This window comes from Anomaloglossus baeobatrachus, chromosome 3, assembly GCF_048569485.1.
Source record: "Anomaloglossus baeobatrachus isolate aAnoBae1 chromosome 3, aAnoBae1.hap1, whole genome shotgun sequence".
NCBI classification, from domain to species: domain Eukaryota; kingdom Metazoa; phylum Chordata; class Amphibia; order Anura; family Aromobatidae; genus Anomaloglossus; species Anomaloglossus baeobatrachus.
In genome coordinates, this window is record NC_134355.1 from 143900384 (window position 1) to 143922046 (window position 21663).

General features: G+C 45.0%; 1 protein-coding gene across 4 annotated transcripts in view; it reads right to left on the reverse strand.

Annotated features, from left to right (window-relative positions):
• LTBP1 (latent transforming growth factor beta binding protein 1) overlaps positions 1-21663 on the reverse strand; it is a 528942-nt gene that overhangs the window by 104840 nt on the left and 402439 nt on the right. For all 4 annotated transcript variants that reach the window (XM_075339498.1, XM_075339499.1, XM_075339500.1 and 1 more), the window contains 3 exons: positions 5892-6083; positions 2134-2156; positions 664-736 (listed from right to left, as the gene is read on the reverse strand). In XM_075339498.1, the coding sequence (XP_075195613.1) occupies positions 664-736; positions 2134-2156; positions 5892-6083 (288 nt within the window). The remainder of the gene's footprint in view (positions 1-663; positions 737-2133; positions 2157-5891; positions 6084-21663) is intronic.

Below are 21663 nucleotides of genomic sequence, written 5' to 3' on the forward strand. Positions count from 1 at the left end.
CCTCACTTGGGCCTTGAGACGAAACAGCTTGTTAGTATCATCCCTAGCCACACGAACCTTGACAAACCCCACTTGATCAGCGTGAATTATTCCCGGAAGTTGGGGAGCAAGCCTATTGGCTAACGCAACTTAATACCATGCCTCTTAATAAAATTGACGTCTCTTATACTGAATCAAGACTGGTTCAGCACGAGCGTTCATCACCCTAGTCTTGATGAGTTGGCCCCAAAGACTGTTCTTTACTTCTACTTGACGAAGTTTTCATTTTCATGTCACTTTCTATTGTTTGGCACAATTCTTTATTACGTTATGGCCCTAATCATCCGTTATCTGAACTATAACGTTTCCATCTACCTTTCATCACTATTTCTGTAATCATATTCTGTAGATCGGAAAATTTTATGCAGAATGGAACTTTTTGCCTCTTTGCGTAAATGCCGAGATTTCAGACAGACTCCCATATAGAGAAAATTAAAAAAAAAATCTACATGGGCTTGGTTTGATTTATTATTGGGGTTGAAGTCACTGAAATATCATTTGTAACACTTTGTATAGTCTCCAAAAAACTGAAGACTGTATCTTTCATATCGATGTCTGTTACAGCTACAGTAATTAATAAAAGATTTTCCGTATCTATATGAATATGTTAGAACAAATATTTACCAGGATACCGAGGATCTAATTTTACTGTGGAAATTCCAGGTGAAACTTGAAGCTGTCCTCGATCATCAATGTCCTAAATAAGTACAAACGAAGACAAAAAATTTGAAAAATCACACAAGAGAGGATATAGTGAAAGAAGCAAATGTAATAGAGGTTTTTCCCCCAATATTGTTGGTATAAAAACAGTGCCTTCCCTATTTTGAAGACAATAAAAAAATTATGCTAAATATTTATCACCAAATGACAGCATGAGGTTGGGGTTAAGACACAGATTTCAGTGATGTATACCTTATTAGGCTGGATAGGTGATAAATGTATGAACTGAAAAGGTGTTTTCATATGAAAAAAAATACAACATTTACTGTAGCACTTATCCATAAGATAGGTGATAAATGTATAATGCTGGTGGTCTGAGTGGGACCCTCACAGATCATGAGAATAAGGGTCTTGGAGTCCCTTTTGGGACTGATAGAGATTTATAATTACAGCAGTTGGGCATCTCTATCATCCCATTGACAAAAATTAGCAATAATCGCACATTGCACTATGGCTACATTTGCCCAGGAGACTCTGGAGCTCCTGCTCTGGTCATCACGGGGGTGCTAGCAGTCAGAACTACCCTATAATGTTGTGTGTGGGAAGATATGCCTTGGCTAAAGCGGGCTTTACACAACAAATCTAACGATGTGTCGGCGGGGACACGTCGTAAGTGACGCACATACGGCATCGTTAGTGTTGTTCTAGCGTGTGACAGCTACGTGCGATTGCGATTGAACGTAAAACCGTTCATCGCATACACGTCGTTCATTTCCTTAAAATTGCACGTCGGGTTGTTCAATGTTCCCGAGGTACCACACATCGCAATGTGTGACACCCCGGGAACGATGAAAAGATCTTACCTGCGTCCCGCGGCTCCCGCCGGCAATGCGGAAGGAAGGAGGTGGGCGGGATGTTTACATCCCACTCATCTCCGCCCCTCCGCTTCTATTGGCCAGCTGCCGCGTGACGTCGCTGTGACGCCGAACGTCCCTCCCACTCCAGGAAGTGGATGTTCACCGCCCACATCAAGGTCGTATGGAAGGGTAAGTACGTGTGACGGCAAATAATCGTTTGTGTGACACGGTCAACAAATTGAACGGGCCGCACATACGACGGGGGCAGGTACGATCGCATACAATATCGTATGTGATATCGTAAGGTGTAAAGCAGGCTTAAGGAGTCCAACACTCTAGCACGTGCGGTGGTCACCTTCTGGCATATAGTAGTTTTAGAATTTCTACCAAAGTCAAAAATGTGAATCTTGTAGGAGCAAACAAGTCTTTTAGGAGTTACTGAGAGCTGTTAGGATTCTCCTTCAAAATGGACAAGTAACACTGGAGACTAACAATAGGGCTGACACTTGTATCAATATATTATTAACAAACAAGTAAATAAGAATCTTTATGATGGGAGATAAAACAAGTACTTTACCCGATCTGTAGTTCTGGTAGCATCTAAGAATAGAAAAAGAAAGGCTTATTACAAAATGTACACATTTACTATTGACCAACATGATGAAGCATTGGTCATGAAAATTCCCAGCAACAGAAAAGATGTGGCACATAGTATAAACTAATGTAAGGCCATGTGCCCACAATGCTTTTTTTTATCACAAAAAAGCATGTCTTGGCAGGAAAAAAGCTTTTTTTTTTGTGCTTTTTTCATGCTTTTTTTCTTGCTTCTTTTCATGCTTCTTATCTATCGAGATGGGGAAAAAAAGCAGGAGCAAAGCTGAAACAAATGACACGCTGCTTCTTTTTTCAGCATCAAGTATTTATATAATGTGCGGTGTAGATAAAGATCACTATAGCCCAAAACATTATTCCAACAGTATCATTATCTCGATGCTAGATGAAAGTCTATCCTATCTACAAGATGAACGCCAACACTATGCAGAACTAGACCATCCGGTCAAGGTATGGGCATACCGACTTGGAGAAAAACACCTCAATGTGTTTTGTAAATATCCATCCACATACTACAGAAACATCATACGGATGTATGGAACACATTTTGACAATTTGAGGTTTTCCGTATATGTATGTATACAGTAATATACACATATATACACATTGATAGTACTCTGCAAATGTTTGAGGCAGGTGTTGAAATACGCAAAGTAAAAATGCTTTCAAAAGTCAAAGTGTTAATAGTTTACTTTTATCAATTAACAAAATGCAAAGTGAAAGAACACGAGAAATCTAAATCAAATTAATATTTGGTATGACCACTTTTGATCCAAAACAACAGCAAAACATCCCTTCTGTTCATTACCTTTGCATTTTGTTGAAGGAAACCGGTCAGCAGGTTTTAAGTTATATAATCTGAGGACAGCATGAGGTTGGGGGCTGAGACACAGATTTCAGCAATGTATCACTTATTAGGCTGTGTGCCGTTGTTTCCATACAATTAATGTTTTATCACCAGCAGATTATCACTCACTGTGCTACTACTTACATGCCTGCTAGACCGACCATGCCCTTCCTTTGATAAGCAGCTTACTGTCAATAGGCAATGTAGACAGAAAGCTGTGGTGTAGGTGAGATTAGCTTTGTGAGCTCTACTACAAGTAATATCTAAAACCTCTCATTGTGGCGCAACTGCTGCACCCGAAAAATTAATTGATAAATTGTTCGAATCAGGGTCTGTTTTCTTACATTATGCTGCTCTCAAATGAGGCAAAAATCTGGTGACCGATTTGTTTTAATTGATAATAAACTATGAACACTTCTACTTTTGAAAGCATTCTTACTTTACAGTATTGTTTCCACACCTGCCTAAACCTTTTGCACTGCACTGTCTATATTTATATAAGTTGAGACACTGTGTATAATGGAAACCAAACAAGAACGCAACAATTTGGAAATTTCTTATAGCCATGTTTTATTCACAATAAAACATTAAACGTAGATCAAAAGTTGAAAATTAGACATTTTTACATTTCACTTGACAAATAAAAACAACTCTGAAATGGCACTAATAAAAAACAGCTAGAGGATCACTTTCAACTAAGTCACATAACTGTATAAAAAGAGTATGTTAGAGAGGCAGAGTCTTTCAGAAGCAAAGATGGTTAGAGGTTAACTAGTGTACAACTCTGTCTAAAAATTGTGGAATAATTTCAGAAAAAAAATTCTCAATATAAAAATGAAAAGACTTTGAACATCCCACCATCAAATATCATCAAAAGATTCAGAGATTGAGAAGAAATAAATGTGCAGTGACAAGGCCAATGGTCAATATTGGGAGGTTCATGAAATGCGGCACTGCATTACAAATAAACTTGGTCATGTAACTAGCTTGGGCTGAAAAACACTTTCAGAAATTATTGTCTGTGAACACAGTCCAGAAAAACTATTTTCTTCTCAGGTTTAACGGTCATTTAACATGGACTAAGTGTAAATAAAAAACAGTTCTGTGGTCAAATTAGTCAAAATTAGATGCTGTGTCCTATGGACTCAAGAAGAGAGACCATCCAAGCTAGTTATCAGCTCACAGTTCAGAAGCTTGCATCTCAGATGGTATGGGGTTGTATTACTGCCTATGGAATAGACTGCTTACACATCTTGAAAGGCACTATCAATGCTGAAAATTAAATTTAAGTTTAGAACAACATATGCTCCTATCCAGACAATGTCTATTTCAGGGAAGGCCCTTCATATTTCAGCAAGACAATGTTAAACAACACACTGCATCCATCACAACATGGCTTCATAAAAGAAGAGTGTGGTGATGAACCAGCTGCCTGCAGTCATTTGGTGCATTAGGAATTTAAAAATACAGCAAAGAAGACCCAGGACAGTTGAGCAACTAGAATCCTACATCAGACAAGAATGGTACAACATTCCTCCCCCAAAACTCTTTGGTCTCCTCACTTTCCAGATATTTTCAGACTGTTGTAAAAACAAACGGGCTGCTACACAGTGGTGATCATGACCCTATCACAACTTTTTGGAGATGATGTGTTGCTGTCATCAATTTCTAATAATTCAATATCATGATTTCTTTTTTCAAATTAAATTGAAAAATGTCTAAACTTCAACTTTTGATCTGCATTCTATGCTCTGTTGTCAATAAAACATGGCTATAAGAGATTTCTGTACATAATACAAAGCATTGTTTTGGAATTGGGGTTGTATATACAAAACCATATACCGTACAGACCAAAAGTTTGGACACACCTTCTGATTCAATGAGTTTTCTTTATTTTCATGACTCTGAAAATTGTATATTCACATTGAAGGCATCACAACTTTGAATTAAAACATGTGGAATGAAATACTTAAAAAAATGTGAAACAACTGAAAATATGTCTTATATTCTAGGTTCTTCAAAGTAGCCACCTTTTGCTTTCATTACTACTTTGCACACTCTTGGCATTCTCTTGATGAGCTTCAAGAGGTAGTCACCGGAAATGGTTTTCCAACAGTCTTGAAGGAGTTCCCAGAGATGCTTAGCACTTGTTGGCCCTTTTGCCTTCACTCTGCGGTCCAGCTCACCCCAAACCATCTCGATTGGGTTCAGGTCTGGTGACTGTGGAGACCGGGTCATCTGGTGTAGCAGCCCATCACTCTCCTTTTTAGTCCAATAGCCCTTACACAGCCTGGAGGTGTGTTTGGGCTCATTGTGCTGTTGAAAAATAAATGATGGTCCAACTAAACGCAAACCGGATGCAATAGCACGCCGCTGCAAGATGCTGTGGTAGGCATGCTGGTTTAGTATGCCTTCAATTTTGAATAAATCACCAACAGTGTCACCAGCAAAGCACCCTCACACCATCACACCTCCTCCTCCATGCTTCACGGTGGGAACCAGGCATGTAGAGTCCATCTGTTCACCTTTTCTATGAAGACACGGTGGTTGGATCCAAAGATCTCAAATTTTGACTCATCAGACCAAACCACAGATTTCCACTGGTCTAATGTCCATTCCTTGTGTTCTTTAGCCCAAACAAGTCTCTTCTGCTTGTTGCCTGTCCTTAGCAGTGGTTTCCTAGCAGTTATTTTACCATGAAGGCCTGCTGCACAAAGTCTCCTCTTAACAGTTGTTCTAGAGATGAGAAGGTGTGTCCAAACTTTTGGTCTGTACTGTATATATATATATATATATATATATGCATGTTCTTATATATTTAGGTGTTCAATTGCATAGTGACCTTAAACTGCACATAATTACAATAGTCCACATACCATCTCTTCCATTCAAGTCAGCATCATTTCCTTGTGAAACTGATAAAGCTTCTACAGGTTCTTCCCGTGTAATAATTGGTAGAAGTGTGGTTTTTATTGGAGGCTGCACAGTGTAGGTTCTAGGAGGTTGTGGCCCTCGGAGTACTGGAACCGTGTAGCCCATCCCACCAGGACAGATTTGCTTGAAAGCCGCTTTAAAGAAGAAAAAAGTAAGATCTTATAATTGAGCCAGTTTTCAAATGCCTGAAGAGTACACTCATATGTCAAACTTAGTAAATGTATGTATATTTTTAACAGTTTATTCCATTATTAACTACTCAATGTACTGTATAACAGCATAGAGTATAGAATGTCTTTCAGAAATATATGAAAAATGATATTTTAACTGTAAATACAATTTTAGCTAAAAAGGATTTTCACTCCGTGTGACTGCAGACTGCTGAATCTTGACAGTTTCCAATGTGCACACTACCACAATTCCCTTTTTATCCAGCATGAGTGAACAGTTACGTGACATATTTTCGATTTTGATAGTTGTAGTCACTTGTTGACTCGATTCTCAGTAATTTCTCTCAATGTTTTAAAACCTAGAAAAACTGCAGACTTTTCTTTTCAGCCCAGAAAACCCCTTTAAACAAATTCTTATTAGAATTTTTAAAAAAGTCTGATGCTTTAGCTACAAATGAAAAAAATAACACGTTCTTCAAACAACATATGATCACCACTTTTCTGTCATTCTCCTGCCTTATCAGTCTACCTATTTACTACAGTATACTGTACCAATAGTGACACACTAGGTTTACATATAGATTTGTAACTTTAGCTCTGTCCTTTACATAACGCACAAGTGTATATTAAATAAAATCCTGAAAAGTTTTATATGAATAAGGCCTATTTCACAAAGCAGTGTTCTGGCCAATATCTTACATCAGTGGTAGTCAGCCAAACATAGGAATTGTCACTAGGAGTTTTGCACAAAACTGATTGTCATGGCAGCGTCAGTTGCTGTTCATATTACAGATCCTGACACTTTACCCTATGATTTCTCTGGTGCTCCTGAGCTACACAGGTAGGTTCAGACGTCGACCAGTTGTGGGCTCATTCATAATCAGGCTAACAAGAGTTCACCTCTGCTAGCCTACTTGTTACTTCTGGGATCACATGTTGTTGGAAGCCTATCACATAAGCTCCCTTCCTATTTAGGATGGTGGACTCTGTCCTCTCACGCCGACTATAGTTTATTGCTGTGTTGGACTGTGTGCTGTTGTGTCCCAATCCTGCTGCTGATTGTATTGCTTTGTATTTGAAGTTGTTGTGGAGTTCTACCATTGTCTCGTTTCCTCCTAATCTCTTATTGTCTTACACCTCTGTGGGTGTATTCCGAAAGATAGTTTTGGTTTACCCTGTTTGTCTATATCGTCTTTATCGTTATCACTCCTGCCCCAGCCCTCTCCTGGGGTTGGGGGGAGGGGGTATAAGATAAGGGCTGGTCAGGAGCAGGGCCAAGAAGGCGGCTCAGACAATCTCACCTTCAGAGGTAACTCTGAGATCAGGGATAGCTAGGAGCCCCTAGCCTGAGCGCCAGTCTAGACATTCCTGTGCCCAGTATTCTCCCCATTTTACATAACAGTAATGATACCTAAACATGGATGCCTATCTTTCCATAATACCTCTATTCAGTACAAGTCGCACTTCTGGCTTTGGCTGACAGATACTTATAGAAAATACTGAACAAAATATCGCAGTATGAATAAGGTCTCAAACATAATCATTATGTGGATATAAACCAAATTTGAATTTGTTAACAATAAGCAAAGCAAGCAAGACCAAGCAACATTAAAGGTAAAGAATAGCTTAGAAAGTAGCATCATTTACATAAATCTAGAAAACGCCTTCAATTCCAAATATATGCAATATACTTAATGATCAATTTACAAGTCAATTTATTTAGTGAGTTTTGGAAATTGGAGATGAAATTGGAATCTTTGCAAAAATATTTTTCTTCTAATGGGAACACAGAATGCCCACGAAAGGTAAACACACCAAGTTATCATGGATTGCTCTGGGTCGCTGCAATCTATTGGCGGAAATCCTAATTTGTTCCCCCAATGTCGGCAATCAGTATGCCTAGTGAAATCACCATCAATATTTGTCTCATGGATTCTCGCAATGAATTGAACCCATCTGGGCTTTAAAATGGTACAACAAAGCTTCACTTTAGAAACTGATAGAACTAATTTGCGAAGAACATAACAAACTATAACAAACATATTCCACAAGCACCAACACAAGGAAAAAGTACCAAAAAGATCTTTAATTGCTTCACTAAGCGCAAGCTATGCAAACATAAATATCACGTAATGCTGGGCTCCATGATTCTGACAAGCAGAAGGAACATTTTGACTCCATATCAAGTTAAATGTATAGCTGGGATAAACACATCTTAATCTACACACATAGTAAAAACATACACAGAAAAACAACTCTTCTAAACATGTCACTCCTCAAAGAGAAAGCGCTGGGATAACGTTCATCTGTTGAAATATGCATAAAAAAACTGTCAGTGTTATTTTATGGAAAACAGAAGCTCTAAGGTCATGTGTTCCCAACAGCACGAAAAACCAGAAGGATCTAACAGACGACCCTTCGACAATTATTTATAATAAAGCCAAATATTTGGCAGGAAACCACTGAAGACTTACCATAAGTAAAAAGTTGAGAATTTATATTAGTTAGCTAGTCCTTTCCGGTACAAGACTGCAGACATCCAAGTTCAAATACAATAGGACGTCATGCATCATATGTATTTAGTAACTAATATATACCAGCTCTCAGAATGAAAACTATGCAGCTGGAACTCTGCAGTCAAAGTGAGGACATCCAATTCCCTATGAGGCCTCTCTGCATGTCTATACAAACTGTTAAGTATCATATACCGAATGGACCAACAAAGATTTGATGGTCTCTTGCATATGTCTGTATTATTCCTTTTAACAGCTCAGTTGTGTATGGGGCCAATATAAGGCTTCCATAGAGTTACATTTGAGCCTCTACCGTACTTTCATATGTCTTTGGTTTGATACTTTCATTCACAGGAATAGGGCTGCGAGGAATTCTCTGTACATAGGGTGGCCAATAGTGACATTTTGAAGGGAAAAGATACAGATAACAGATCAGAGATAAGAGACAACAATGTGAAAGAAAACCAGTGACGTCCTCCTAGTCTATACTGCTTGCTGAGGAAAATACCACGAGAGAGGATTCTACAGAGCACCTCCTGTGAAGGTCAAACCCCGTGTTGTGCCTGAGAGTTTGCCCTCAATCAAAAGAGAGAGGCATGTCAAGTAATAGCAGAAAAAATTGCTGGCATCAAAAAGGCACCTGTTGTACCAATAATAAGATTAAATGGCCTCTGTCAGCACAGAATGACAGTTAAAACCAAGTAGAGGCGCTCGTGCACCCTTGGCAGGGGCAAACATTTGCGTGCACCTTCCCACCTACCTTTTTTCCATTTATCTCAACCCCCAATTCTTTGCTTGAAAGCTCTGACTTTATAGTCAGAGAAGGACTGAGAGAGATGGAAAACAAGGTGATGGAAAGGTGCATGTAAACGTTTGGCCACACCATGATGCACTAAGCACCAGTACATGGTTTGTACAGTCACTCTGTGCTAACAGAGTCCCTTTAATAGTAAAGTCAGATATTGTTCCAGTAGCAGGACACATTGATATCTATTACAGAGTGTGTATTATTGCAGATTGTTATCAAAGACTTTTGAGTAACTGCATTCTAAGAACTTTCTCCCATTTCTTTTCAGAGACTCATACTACTTGTTTGCCAGTAGTTATTGAACCATGTTTCCTGAAGTTCGCTCATTGCCAGTTTAGTAAGTTCAGTAAATAAAGAATTAACCACATCAATATGTCCAGTATGTCAATTACACCAGTCCTGAAAGTACAAACACTGCTGCCCCTTACTTCTCCGGAACGGTGTGGATGTTAGAAGTTGACCCCCATAAAGAAATAATATGTTAAAATGATAGTAAACCTTAGTGATTGCCTATTACAGTTGTAGCATCCCTGCGATAACCAGGTGCCACAAATGTAACCCGTAGAAATCCAAATCCCGGAATATCTTTGCCAGAGTAAACACACCGGCACCTTCAGGCCACATACACAACCCCTACACTAACCTGGGAGACTGCCTAGTAACAGGTAAAAGGGGAGGGCACTGATTGGATGTAGCCACCCAGCCTGTAGGGAGAGACCCAGCGAGGGGGATGGGCCAGTGGTCAGTTGAAAAGGCGTGAGGAAGTGGTGTGCAGTCTGTAGAAAGTCAGTCAGAATGAGGTGAAGAAGGAAGAGTCTGTCAAGAGAGTCTGTCAGGAGAGTCTGTCAGAAGAGAGTGAGAAGTGAAGGAGAGAGGAGGCGAGGAGTAGTCTGAAGTAGTAGAAAGAGTAAAGTACTGAAAAGACCTGCAGTGAGAACGGAGAGCTGTAAATGGAGTGGGACCTGTGGAGTATGGAACGGGACTCCAGGCACCGTGGGTTACCAGTGGAAGAAGCAGACTCCAGGTACCACAGAGGGCCTGTGGAAGTTCAGAACCAAGGCTCACGGGACTCAGCACAAGGTGGGGTGCAGACCCTAGGACACTGGGACACTTTATGGTCAGCTGTTAGCTCTGCCAGGCGAGAAGATCTCCAGGGTCCATTGCCAACCCAAAAAGTGTGAAGCACAAGAAGCAAAGAGGGGACCTGGGACTGAAACCCTTAAATAGTCCAGGCTGCCTGCAATAGGACTAAGACAGAAACAGAGGGGTTTCCAAGTAGCTCTAGGCTACAGGAGCCCATCAACAACAAGTGTGCATGGAGGACAGCCAACCCAGATCACAGCTGGCATGGAGAACAAGGGGAGCGGATACACCTGGGACCGGCACCCGCGGGTTCAGGTACCACCACAGCAAAGTAAACAAGGCAAGTTAAACTACAACACTGGTGTGGATTGTTTCCTTGACGGCGTGCACTCACATAGACTGTTTTTCCACTACAACCCCCATCATACACTGCTGGGGCCTGTCCCTGCTTGCGGAGGGCTCTAACCATCCAGGCTGCATCACTCCATCATCCCCAGCAGAAACCTGCAGAGGCAGCCACCCCTCTTATAACTGGCCGCATATTGCAAGTAGCGTAGTCAACAAAAACTCTTTTTATTTTATTTTCTTTTATTTAAAAGCCCTTTTATTTACTCCAAAAGATACCGCCAGAGTCACGGAACCAGACCACGCCACGGCTACTGTCCCCGGACTAGTTCGGCCCGGTTCTGAGTCCCCCGGCCCTGGGGCGGGCATGTCACAGTGTTCCCCAACTCCAGTTCTTGGGAGCCACCAACAAGGCAGGTTTCCAGGATTTCCATAGTAATACACAAGTGAGAACTCAATCATCTGCAGGGTGATGATTTCAGGACTTGTGCAATGCTAAGCAAATACTGAAAACATGACCTATTGGTGGCTCCCGAGGACTGGAGTTGGGAAACACTGGCCTACTATATGCTATATTTATTGGGCTAAACCAGGGGTGGGGAACCTCCGGCCCGCGGGCCGTATACGGCCCGTGACGACTTTTTATGCGGCCCCCGGGCACATTCCCGGGGACCATTGTGCTTTGGTGGCAGCCGCGCTTTTCCCGGCTGCCGGCCCTTTAAATCCCACAGCCTGATGCCCTGTGGGTAGATGCTAGAATGTACGGGCTCTCTCCAGATCCTGACTTCCAGGACCTGACTGCAGCCCATACATTCTAGGCTTATCCCCGGCCTGTGTGCTCTGGTGGGCGGGTAAGCAGCAAGCTGCGATAAAGTCACACAGAAGAGCTGCAGCAGGTTTACCAGCCTCCCGAAACTATGCTGTGTGTGTGACTCTCCCTCCCCCTCACTGCGAGTACTCAACCCATCGCTGCCCCCCCCCCCCCCCGCTCAGTGCTGTGTACCCCCTCATACTGTGTGTACCCCCCAATGCTGTATGTACCCCCCAATGCTGTGTGTACCCCCTCGTGCTGTGTACCCCCTCGTGCTGTATGTACCCCCCAATGCTGTGTGTACCCCCTTGTGCTGCATGTACCCCCTAGTGCAGTGTGTACCCCCTAGTACAGTGTGTACCCCCTAGTACAGTGAGTACCCCCTAATGCTGTGTGTACCCCCTAATGCTGTGTGTACCCCTTAATGCTGTGTGTACCCCTTAATGCTGTGTGTACCCCCTCATGCTGTGTACCCCCTCGTGCTGTGTACCCCCTCGTGCTGTGTACCCCCTCATGCTGTGTACCCCCTCGTGCTGTGTGTACCCCCTCGTGCTGTGTGTACCCCCTCGTGCTGTGTGTACCCCCTCATGCTGTGTACCTCCTAGTACAGTGTGTACCCCCCAGTGCTGTGTACCCCCAGGTGCTGTGTGTACCCCCTAGTGCTGTGTGTACCCCCTAGTGCTGTGTACACCCCAGTGCTGTGTGTACCCCCTCGTGCTATGTGCCCCCTAGTGCAGTGTGTACCACCTAGTGCAGCGAGTACCCCCTAGTACAGTGAGTACCCCCTAATGCTGTGTGTACCCCTTAATGCTGTGTGTACCCCCTAATGCTGTGTACCCCTTAATGCTGTGTGTACCCCCTCGTGCTGTGTACCCCCTCGTGCTGTGTACCCCCTCGTGCTGTGTACCCCCTCGTGCTGTGTGTACCCCCTCATGCTGTGTACCTCCTAGTACAGTGTGTACCCCCCAGTGCTGTGTACCCCCAGGTGCTGTGTGTACCCCCTAGTGCTGTGTGTACCCCCTAATGCTGTGTACACCCCAGTGCTGTGTACCCCCTCAGCGCGGTGTAACCCCTCACTGCTGTCCGTGCCCCCCCTAGTGCTGTCTGTACCCCCTGGGTGATGTCTATGCCCCCCCACCAGTGCTGTCCGCACCACCTAATGCTGTCCATGCTGCCACCAGTGCTGTCCATGCCACGGTGAGTGCTGCCTGTGTCCCCCTTATGCTGTCCATGCTCCCCAGTGCTGTGTGCCACCCCTCAGTGCTCTTAACTCGCTACTGCTGTCTGTACCCTCCCACTGCTTTCTATGCTCCCCAGTCCGTGCTCTCCTATTGATGTCTATGTTCCCCCAGACCTGTCTGTCTCCCTAATGCTGCCACCCAGTGCAGTCCGTGCTGCCACCCAGTGCAGTGCGTGCTGCCACCCAGTGCAGTGCGTGCTGCCACCCAGTGCAGTGCGTGTCCCCAGTCATGTCTGTGCCACCGCCAGGGCTGTCCATACCCCCTACTGATGTATATGCCCCAGCCCCTCCTGTGATGTATATGCCCCAGCTCCTCCTGTGATGTATATGCCCCAGCCCCTCCTGTGATGTATATGCCCCAGCCCCTCCTGTGATGTATATGCCCCAGCCCCTCCTGTGATGTATATGCCCCAGCCCCTTCTGTGATGTATATGCCTCAGCCCCTCCTGTGATGTATATGCCCCAGCCCCTCCTGTGATGTATATGCCCCAGCCCCTCCTGTGATGTATATGCCCCAGCCCCTCCTGTGATGTGTACTCCCAGTGTCTCCTGTAATTTATGCGCCCTGGCCCCTCCTGTGATGTGTATGCCCCCAGCATCTCCAGACAGAGACAAACCTGGAAAAGCAGCTGTGAGAAACAAGATGATCAATATCACCGAACATTACAATCGCACCAAAGAGAAGCAGCTCCGGCCACCACAATAGGGGTGAGTTAATCGTTTGACCAAATATAGCAGGGTTATTTTTCAGGTTGATAATGTTGTGCGGCCACCCAAAGGTTAGTAGGAAATTCCAAATGGCCCCCGGCAGTAAAAAGGTTCCCCACCCCTGCAGTAGACCCTTCATCAAGGAAAGTATCCACCCCCAAAAGAATCACATTCAATTGATCTTACAATAATAGGGGTTAACTAGTGCTGGCCTCTCTCACACAGGTCGGGTAGTACAGCTCACATCACTCTGCACCTGAAACTAAGCGTTAAGGCTGCTCCTGGTCACCAGAGGGAGCCATCTGCTACACTTCAGCGGAACAGCGAGGGACCAGGCAGTGATGCCGATCTGTGTGAGAGAGCCCATCCACCACTGGCACTTGCCAACTCTAATTGTTTTAGGTCTAAGGGGGTGTGGTGAGTATGATTCTTTTGAGAGTGTTTGCTTTCTTTTGGGAGTGTCTGCTTTCTTTTAGGGATATCTTCTTTCTTTTGGGGGTGTCTTCTTTCTTTTGGGAGTGTCTGCTTTCTTTTAGGGATATCTTCTTTCTTTTGGGGGTGTCTTCTTTCTTTTGGGAGTGTCCGCTATCTTTTATGGATGACTTCTTTCTTTTGGGGGTGTCTTCTTTCTTTTGGGAATGTCTGCTTTCTTTTGGGAGTGTCTGCTTTCTTTTGGGAGTGTCTGCTTTCTTTTGGGAATGTCTGCTTTTCTGGGGTGGTGTCTGTGCCGCCCCCGCATCAGCAACTAGGCTGCTCAGATCTGGATCCGCGGTGGCTCAAGGGGTCTCCGGACTAGAGTTGAGCGCGGTTCGCGGTTCGCGGTTCTCCAGTTCGCGGTTCGAGTGATTTTGGGGGCTGTTCTAGATCGAACTAGAACTCGAGCTTTTTGCTAAAAGCTCGATAGTTCTAGATACGTTCGAGAACGGTTCTAGCAGCAAAAAGCAGGGCTTTTTACAGCTACAGTGTGCAGGAGCCATCGCTGGCAGCCTGCCAGAAGCTGGTAACCAAGATAAACATCGGGTATCCAAGCAAAGCGCTTTGGTTAGTAACCCGATGTTTATCCTAGTTACGTGCAGGTAGCCCACACTTCCCCGCTCAGCTCGCTCCGCCCCCTCCTGCCCGCGGCATGTACACATACATACACACACACACACACACACACACACACTCTGCACACATGGTCCCGCTCGGCTTACCTGCGGTGATGAAGTCCCGCCATCCCGACCTCAGCGCTGTCACTGTCCTCCATGGCCGCCGCTTGTCACATCACCTTCTCTCGCTTCCGACCCGAGACTGACTAGCGGTGACGTCACGGGCCGCTCGCGATACTTGGCTGTGAAGGCGGCGGTCATTGAACTCAGTGACAGGTGCTGTCAGCAGTGCAGGAGATCAGCGCAGGTAATGTACCTCGCTGACAGCAGCACTTTTCATGCCCTGCAGTGACCTGGGCTGACCCATTGATGTTAGCTCAGGTCACTGCATTGCTCTCCCAGCCAATGGGGAACATCCTGCTCTTCATTGACTGGGACAGTGTGGATCGTCATGGCAACCCCTTGGATTACACCAGACCTGGATTTGTTTTTCTTTGTAATAAATTGGTTAAAGAGGGAATGTTTTGGGGAGTGTTTTTTCAAATAAAAATGTGTTTGTCGTCTATTTTTTTTTATTACTGACTGGGTTGGTGATGTCGGGTATCTGATAGACGCCTGACCTCACCAACCCCAGGGCTTGATGCCAGGTGACATTACACATCTGGTATTAACCCCATATATTACCCCGTTTGCCACCGCACCAGGGCGCGGGATGAGCTGGGGCGAAGCACCAGGATTGGCGCATCTAATGGATGCGCCACTTCTGGGGCGGCTGCGGCCTGCTATTTTTAGGCTGGGGAGAGTCCAATAACCATGGACCTCCCTAGTCTGAGAATATCAGACCCCAGCTGTCTGCTTTACCTTGGTTGGTGATCCAATTTTGAGGGGACCCCTACGTGTTTTTTTTTTTTTTTAATTATTTATTTAATTTAAAATAACAGCGTGGGGTGCCCTCAGTTTTGGATTACCAGCCAAGGTGAGGTTGCCAGCTGTGGTCTGCAGGCTGCAGCCATCTGCTTTACCCTAGCTGGCTACAAAACTAGGGGGAACCCTACGTCATTTTTTTTTTCATTTTTTTGGCTAACTACAAAGCTAAGCACCCCTTAGTGCCACATGAAAGGCACCAAAGGGTGCAAAATTACAAAATGCAGGAGAGTGGGACATTATGTGTCTTTCTGCCATTATAATGACAGAAAAGACTGATATGAAGTGCACAAGCACAAGAAAATCACCAGAGCGCTCTACGCTATGAAAAGCAGTAGAAAATGGCACTGGAGTGAACATGTGACCGCCTCATGTAGGATGAAGCTATGGATCCTGGGTAAATTTATGCATTTACCCTCCTTCAGTTTTTTTGCAGTACACAAAAAAAACGGAAGGCACACGGATGACAAACAGATGACATACGGACCGTCTATGGAACGGAAACGGATGCCACATGGATGCACCCGTGAATAAAAACGGACTGTTTTTTGCAGACCGCAAAAATGGATTGGTCGTGTTAATGTAGCCTTATTCTGATCTGCCGTTTATAAACAGCAGGCAGAAATAAGTGAATAACGCCCCCCGGCGTCAGAAAATCTCCGGGGTTTCAGGGCTAGCTGAGACCCTGGAGATCATGATTCAGGACGGTTTTTCCGGTCCCCGCTCACTGATCACAGGTATACACCGTACACTGATGATCACGTTACAGTAAATGACAGCGCCGGTAAAAAATTATTTATCTCCCATCTGGCATGAACAAACACTTCTTCTCCACTTCTTCTCCACTTTTTCTCCACTTTTTCTCCACTTCTTCTCCACTGTTTCTCCATTTTTTCTCCACTTTTTCTCAACTTTGACTCCACTTTTTCTCCACTTCTTCTCCACTTTTTCTCCACCTTTTCTCCACTTTTTCTCCATTTTTTCTCCACTTTTTCTCCACTTTTTCTCCACTTTTTCTCCATTTTTTCTCCACTTTTTCTCCACTTTTTCTCCACTTCTTCTCCACTTCTTCTCCACTTTTTCTCCACCTTTTCTTCACTTTTTCTCCACTTTTTCTCCACTTTTTCTCCACTCTTTCTCCATTTTTTTTCCATTTCTTCTCCACCTTTTCTCCACTTTTTCTCCACTTTTTCTCCACTTTTTCTCCATTTTTTCTCCACTTTTTCTCCACTTTTTCTCAATTTTTTCTCCACTTTTTCTCCACTTTTTCTCCATTCTTTTTCTATGGTCGGTCTACCCATTAGCTCTGCCATGCATAGTGTAGCTCTACACCTACTGCACATGTTACTTTATGATTGACATCTCTTTCGTACCAGAGCTGTCTAAGCCTACTCTGACCCCATATTTGTCATTACTATATTGTCCTTGTACTGTATTATGACATTTGTATCATGTGTTTCATTTCTTGCTGTGTTGCAATTTTTTTGCTGCATCCCAATTGTACCTCTACATTGTTCGAGTTTATGTTATTGTTCTCTTACTCTTATGTGATACTGATTATTGTCATTTTTCATGATTACATGCAGATAAGTCCAATCTGACGAAGGCTTGTAACTTGTTTTGGACAAAAACATATATGCTTATGAAAAAAATTTTTTTCTTAATACGGACCAATAAAGAGTGATTTTGCATTACTATCCGTTGTGACTTACTGACTTAGTCTGGGAGATTTAGAGTGCCGAGGTTACTCACTAATTTTATCTATTATTACCTCTGAGCACCTATATACCAGTGAGCAGAGCTTCCTCTACAGTAGTTCTCCTGATTAGGCATGCCCTTACCTCATGAGCAGGGCATTGCAGCTTTGGTAGCAACCATTACGACATGGACTCTGCTGCTGTGGACCCGGGGAGAGTGAGTGCAGATTCATTGCACCCACACTCCTCACATGAAGGGTCCGCACTCCTAGAAAATGGGGTATACGTTCCCTGAGTGTCTCCCCCCCATATTCTAGACCAGGGGTGGGGAACCTCCGGCCCGCGGGCCGTATACGGCCCGTCACGACTTTTTATGCGGCCCCCAGGCACATTCCCAGGGACCGCTGTGCTCTGGCAGCAGCCGCGCTTTTCCCGGCTGCCGGCCCTTTAAATCTTCACTGCCTGATGCCTTGAGGGTAGATGCTAGAATGTACGGGCTCTATCCAGATCCTGACTTCCAGGACCTGACTGCAGCCCATACATTCTAGGCTTAACCCCGGCCTGTGCTAGTGTGCTCTCTGCTCTGGTGGGCGGGGTAAGCAGCACGCTGCGATATGTCACAGAAGAGCTGCAGCAGATTTACCAGCCTCCCGGACCTGCTGTGTGTGTGACTCCTCCTCCCCCTCACTGTGAGTACGCAACCCATCGCTACCCCCCCCCGCTAAGTGCTGTGTACTCCCTCGTGCTGTGTGTACCCCCCAGTGCTGTGTACCCCCTCGTGCTGTGTACCCCTTAATGCTGTGTATCCCCCTAATGCTGTGTGTACCCCCCAGTGCTGTGTACCCCCCTAATGCTGTGTACCCCCCCTAATGCTGTGTGTACTCCCTAATGCTGTGTGTACCCCCTAATGCTGTGTGTACCCCCTAATGCAGTGTGTACCCCCTAATGCAGTGTGTACCCCCTACTGCAGTGTGTACCCCCTAATGTTGAGTACACCCCTAGTACAGTGTTTACCCCTTAGTACTGTGTGTGTTCCCCTAGTAATGTCTGTACCCCTTGGGTGATGTCTATGCCCCCCCAGTGCTGTCAACACCACCTAATGCTGTCCATGCTGCCACCAGTGCTGTCCATGCCACGGTCAGTGCTGTCTGTGCCCCCTTATGCTGTTCGTGCTCCCCAGTGCTGTGTGCCACCCCTCAGTACTATGTACCCCCCCAGTGCTCTGAACTTGCTACTGCTGTCTGTACCCTCCCACTGCTTTCTATGCCCCCCAGTCTGTGCCCTCCTGTTGATGTCTATGCTCCCCCAGACTTCTCTGTGTCTCCCTAGTGCTGCCACCTAGTGCAGTCCGTGCTGCCACCTAGTGCAGTCTGTGCTGCCACCTAGTGCAGTCCGTGCAGCCACCTAGTGCAGTCCGTGCAGCCACCTAGTGCAGTCCGTGCAGCCACCTAGTGCAGTCTGTGCAGCCACCTAGTGCAGTCCGTGCAGCCACCTAGTGCTGTCTGTGCCCCCTTATGCTGTCCGTGCTCCCCAGTGCTGTGTGCCACCCCTCAGTACTATGTACCCCCCAGTGCTCTGAACTTGCTACTGCTGTCTGTACCCTCCCACTGCTTTCTCTGCCCCCCAGTCTGTGCCCTCCTGTTGATGTCTATGCTCCCCCAGACTTCTCTGTGTCTCCCTAGTGATGCCACCTAGTGCTGTCTGTGCTGCCACCTAGTGCTGTCTGTGCTGCCACCTAGTGCAGTCCGTGCTGCCACCTAGTGCAGTCCGTGCTGCCACCTAGTGCAGTCCGTGCTGCCACCTAGTGTAGTCCGTGCTGCCACCTAGTGTAGTCCGTGCAGCCACCTAGTGCAGTCCGTGCAGCCACCTAGTGCTGTCTGTGCCACAGCCAAGGCTGTCCATGCCCCCCTACTGATGTATATGCCCCAGCCCCCTCCTGTGATGCATATGCCCCAGCCCCTCCTGTGATGTGTACTCCCAGTGTCTCCTGTAATTTATGCACTCCAGCCCCTCCTGTGATGTATATGCCCCAGCCCCTCCTGTGATCTATATGCCCCCAGCATCTCCAGACCGAGACAAACCTGGAAAAGCAGCTGTGAGAAACAAGATGATCAATATCACCGAACACACAGTCACACCAAACAGAAGCAGCTCCTGCCTCCAGAGTAAGGGTGAGTTAATTAATCGTTTGACCAAATTTTTCAAGTTGATAATGTTGTGCGGCCCCCAAAGGTTAGTAGGAAATTCCAAATGGCCCCCGGCAGTAAAAAGGTTCCCCACCCCTGGGCTAAACATAAAGGATCATCCAGCAAAGTTGGTGAGAATAGATTTGCACGCTCCAGATCATCAGCCCCGAAAGTGGTCTGTGGCTGCTGGAAGAAAGTAAGAGGACTGTCTCTTACCCGGCCTCGCGTGATGTCATCATTGCAGCGAGACACATGTGACTTTGCACCAGGTTGGCTATTCAAAAGAAGAGCCACAAATGCAGTTAAGTAAGAGGCAGCCGTCTTACAAATTCAGTGGCCAATGACCACTGACGAGGCCAGTGGACTAGAACATGCAAATTGATTTTTTATTTCATTAGAGAAACAGCAGCTCTACACCAGGGCACCACAGATTGTGTGTGATATTACAGCAAAACACCATTTATTGAAATAATACATCTGGGTTGCAATATCGGACACAAATGATGGGCAGCCAAGTTGCTAATATTCTTGAATTTCAAAAGATAGTGGTATTTATTAAATAAAGTGGTGGACTGGACATAAGGCCCCTGCAGTAGCCCACTCTATATGAAATACACGGTATTCACATTTGCTTTTCCGTCCTATTGTACACTTCTGATTCTGGCACTACAACCTTTTCTTTAAATTATTGGATAAGTCTTCTTCATGACATATACCATTCTACACGGCGGTCACATTTGATTTTCTGCAGTGCTGTACACTTGAAATTTTGACATCGTAATTGCCTTTTAGTAATTGAGTTCTTTACATTTTGACCTTCCAGGCAATTAAACTTTTATTTAAATTGCAGAAAATGAAATCCAAACCCTTTGACTGTAAGATATCTGGAGGTAACTATGGGAGTGGAAATCATAATGGTCCTACATAACTTATTCATACTGACTGTCCTTATTATAAGCTACATCTAATAAGAAAACATGATACACATTTCATTGCTGAATACACAGTATATGTCTATAGGTCAACAGTAGCCATTACTTAACATTAACCACGTATGACACAACTATGTATGGCGGTCCTTGGTAATATTATAAAATGTATAGGAACTGACAAGTCAACTACTAAAAAGAACTCAGTAGCAGCGTGCATGTAATACTACACCAGTCATAAGGAGACATTGCTATTTTCATGTTGGCGGCTTTGTCAGTAACCAAATGACAGTTTGTAATCTGCTATAGGGAGCAACTTACAGCATTTAGTTCTATCAAATACTAAAGAACAGAACTTGGGAACCTTCATTTCTATCCAGGTGGCCAACAAAATGTCACTCAAGAGTCATAATCTCAAAAACGTGGACCCTAATATGTCATGATATTCAGTATACCTTGTAGTTACAGAGACAACATTAAATAAAAGTTGACTGATTTAAGATTAATTTGCAAGATAGTAACTTATCTCCAAATAATAGGAGATAATGGACTAATAATTGGGACCCCCAGTGATCCTAAAGGGGGCTTGACACGCAACGACATCGCTAACGAGATGTCGTTGGGGTCACGGAATTCGTGACGCACATCCGTCCTTGTTAGTGACGTCGTTGCCTTTGAAACGCACGAACGACCGCTAACGTTCAAAATTACTCACCATATCATTGATCGTTGACACATCGTTCTAATCTCAAATATCGTTGCTGTTGCATGACGCAGGTTGTTTGTCGTTCCTGCGGCAGCATACATCGCTATGTGTGACACCGCAGGAACGAGGAACATCGTGCCTGCGGCCGCCGGCAATGAGGAAGGAAGGAGGTGGGTGGGATGTTCCGGCCGCTCATCTCCGCCCCTCCCCTTCTATTGGGCGGCTGCTTAGTGACGCTGCACGAACCTCCCCCTTAGAAAGGAGGTGGTTCACCGGCCACAGCGACGTCACTAGACAGGTAAGTACGTGTGACGGGGACTAACGATGTTGTGCGCCACGGTCAGCGATTTGCCCGTGACGCACAACCGACAGGGGCGGGTGCTTTCACCAGCGACATCGCTAGCAATGTCACTGTGTGTAAAGTGGCCTTAAGAGCAAGGCCCTGGATCCCATGAAAAGGCATCTGTATAGCCTCATCTTGAGTGGAGCGGCGTTGTGCGAAC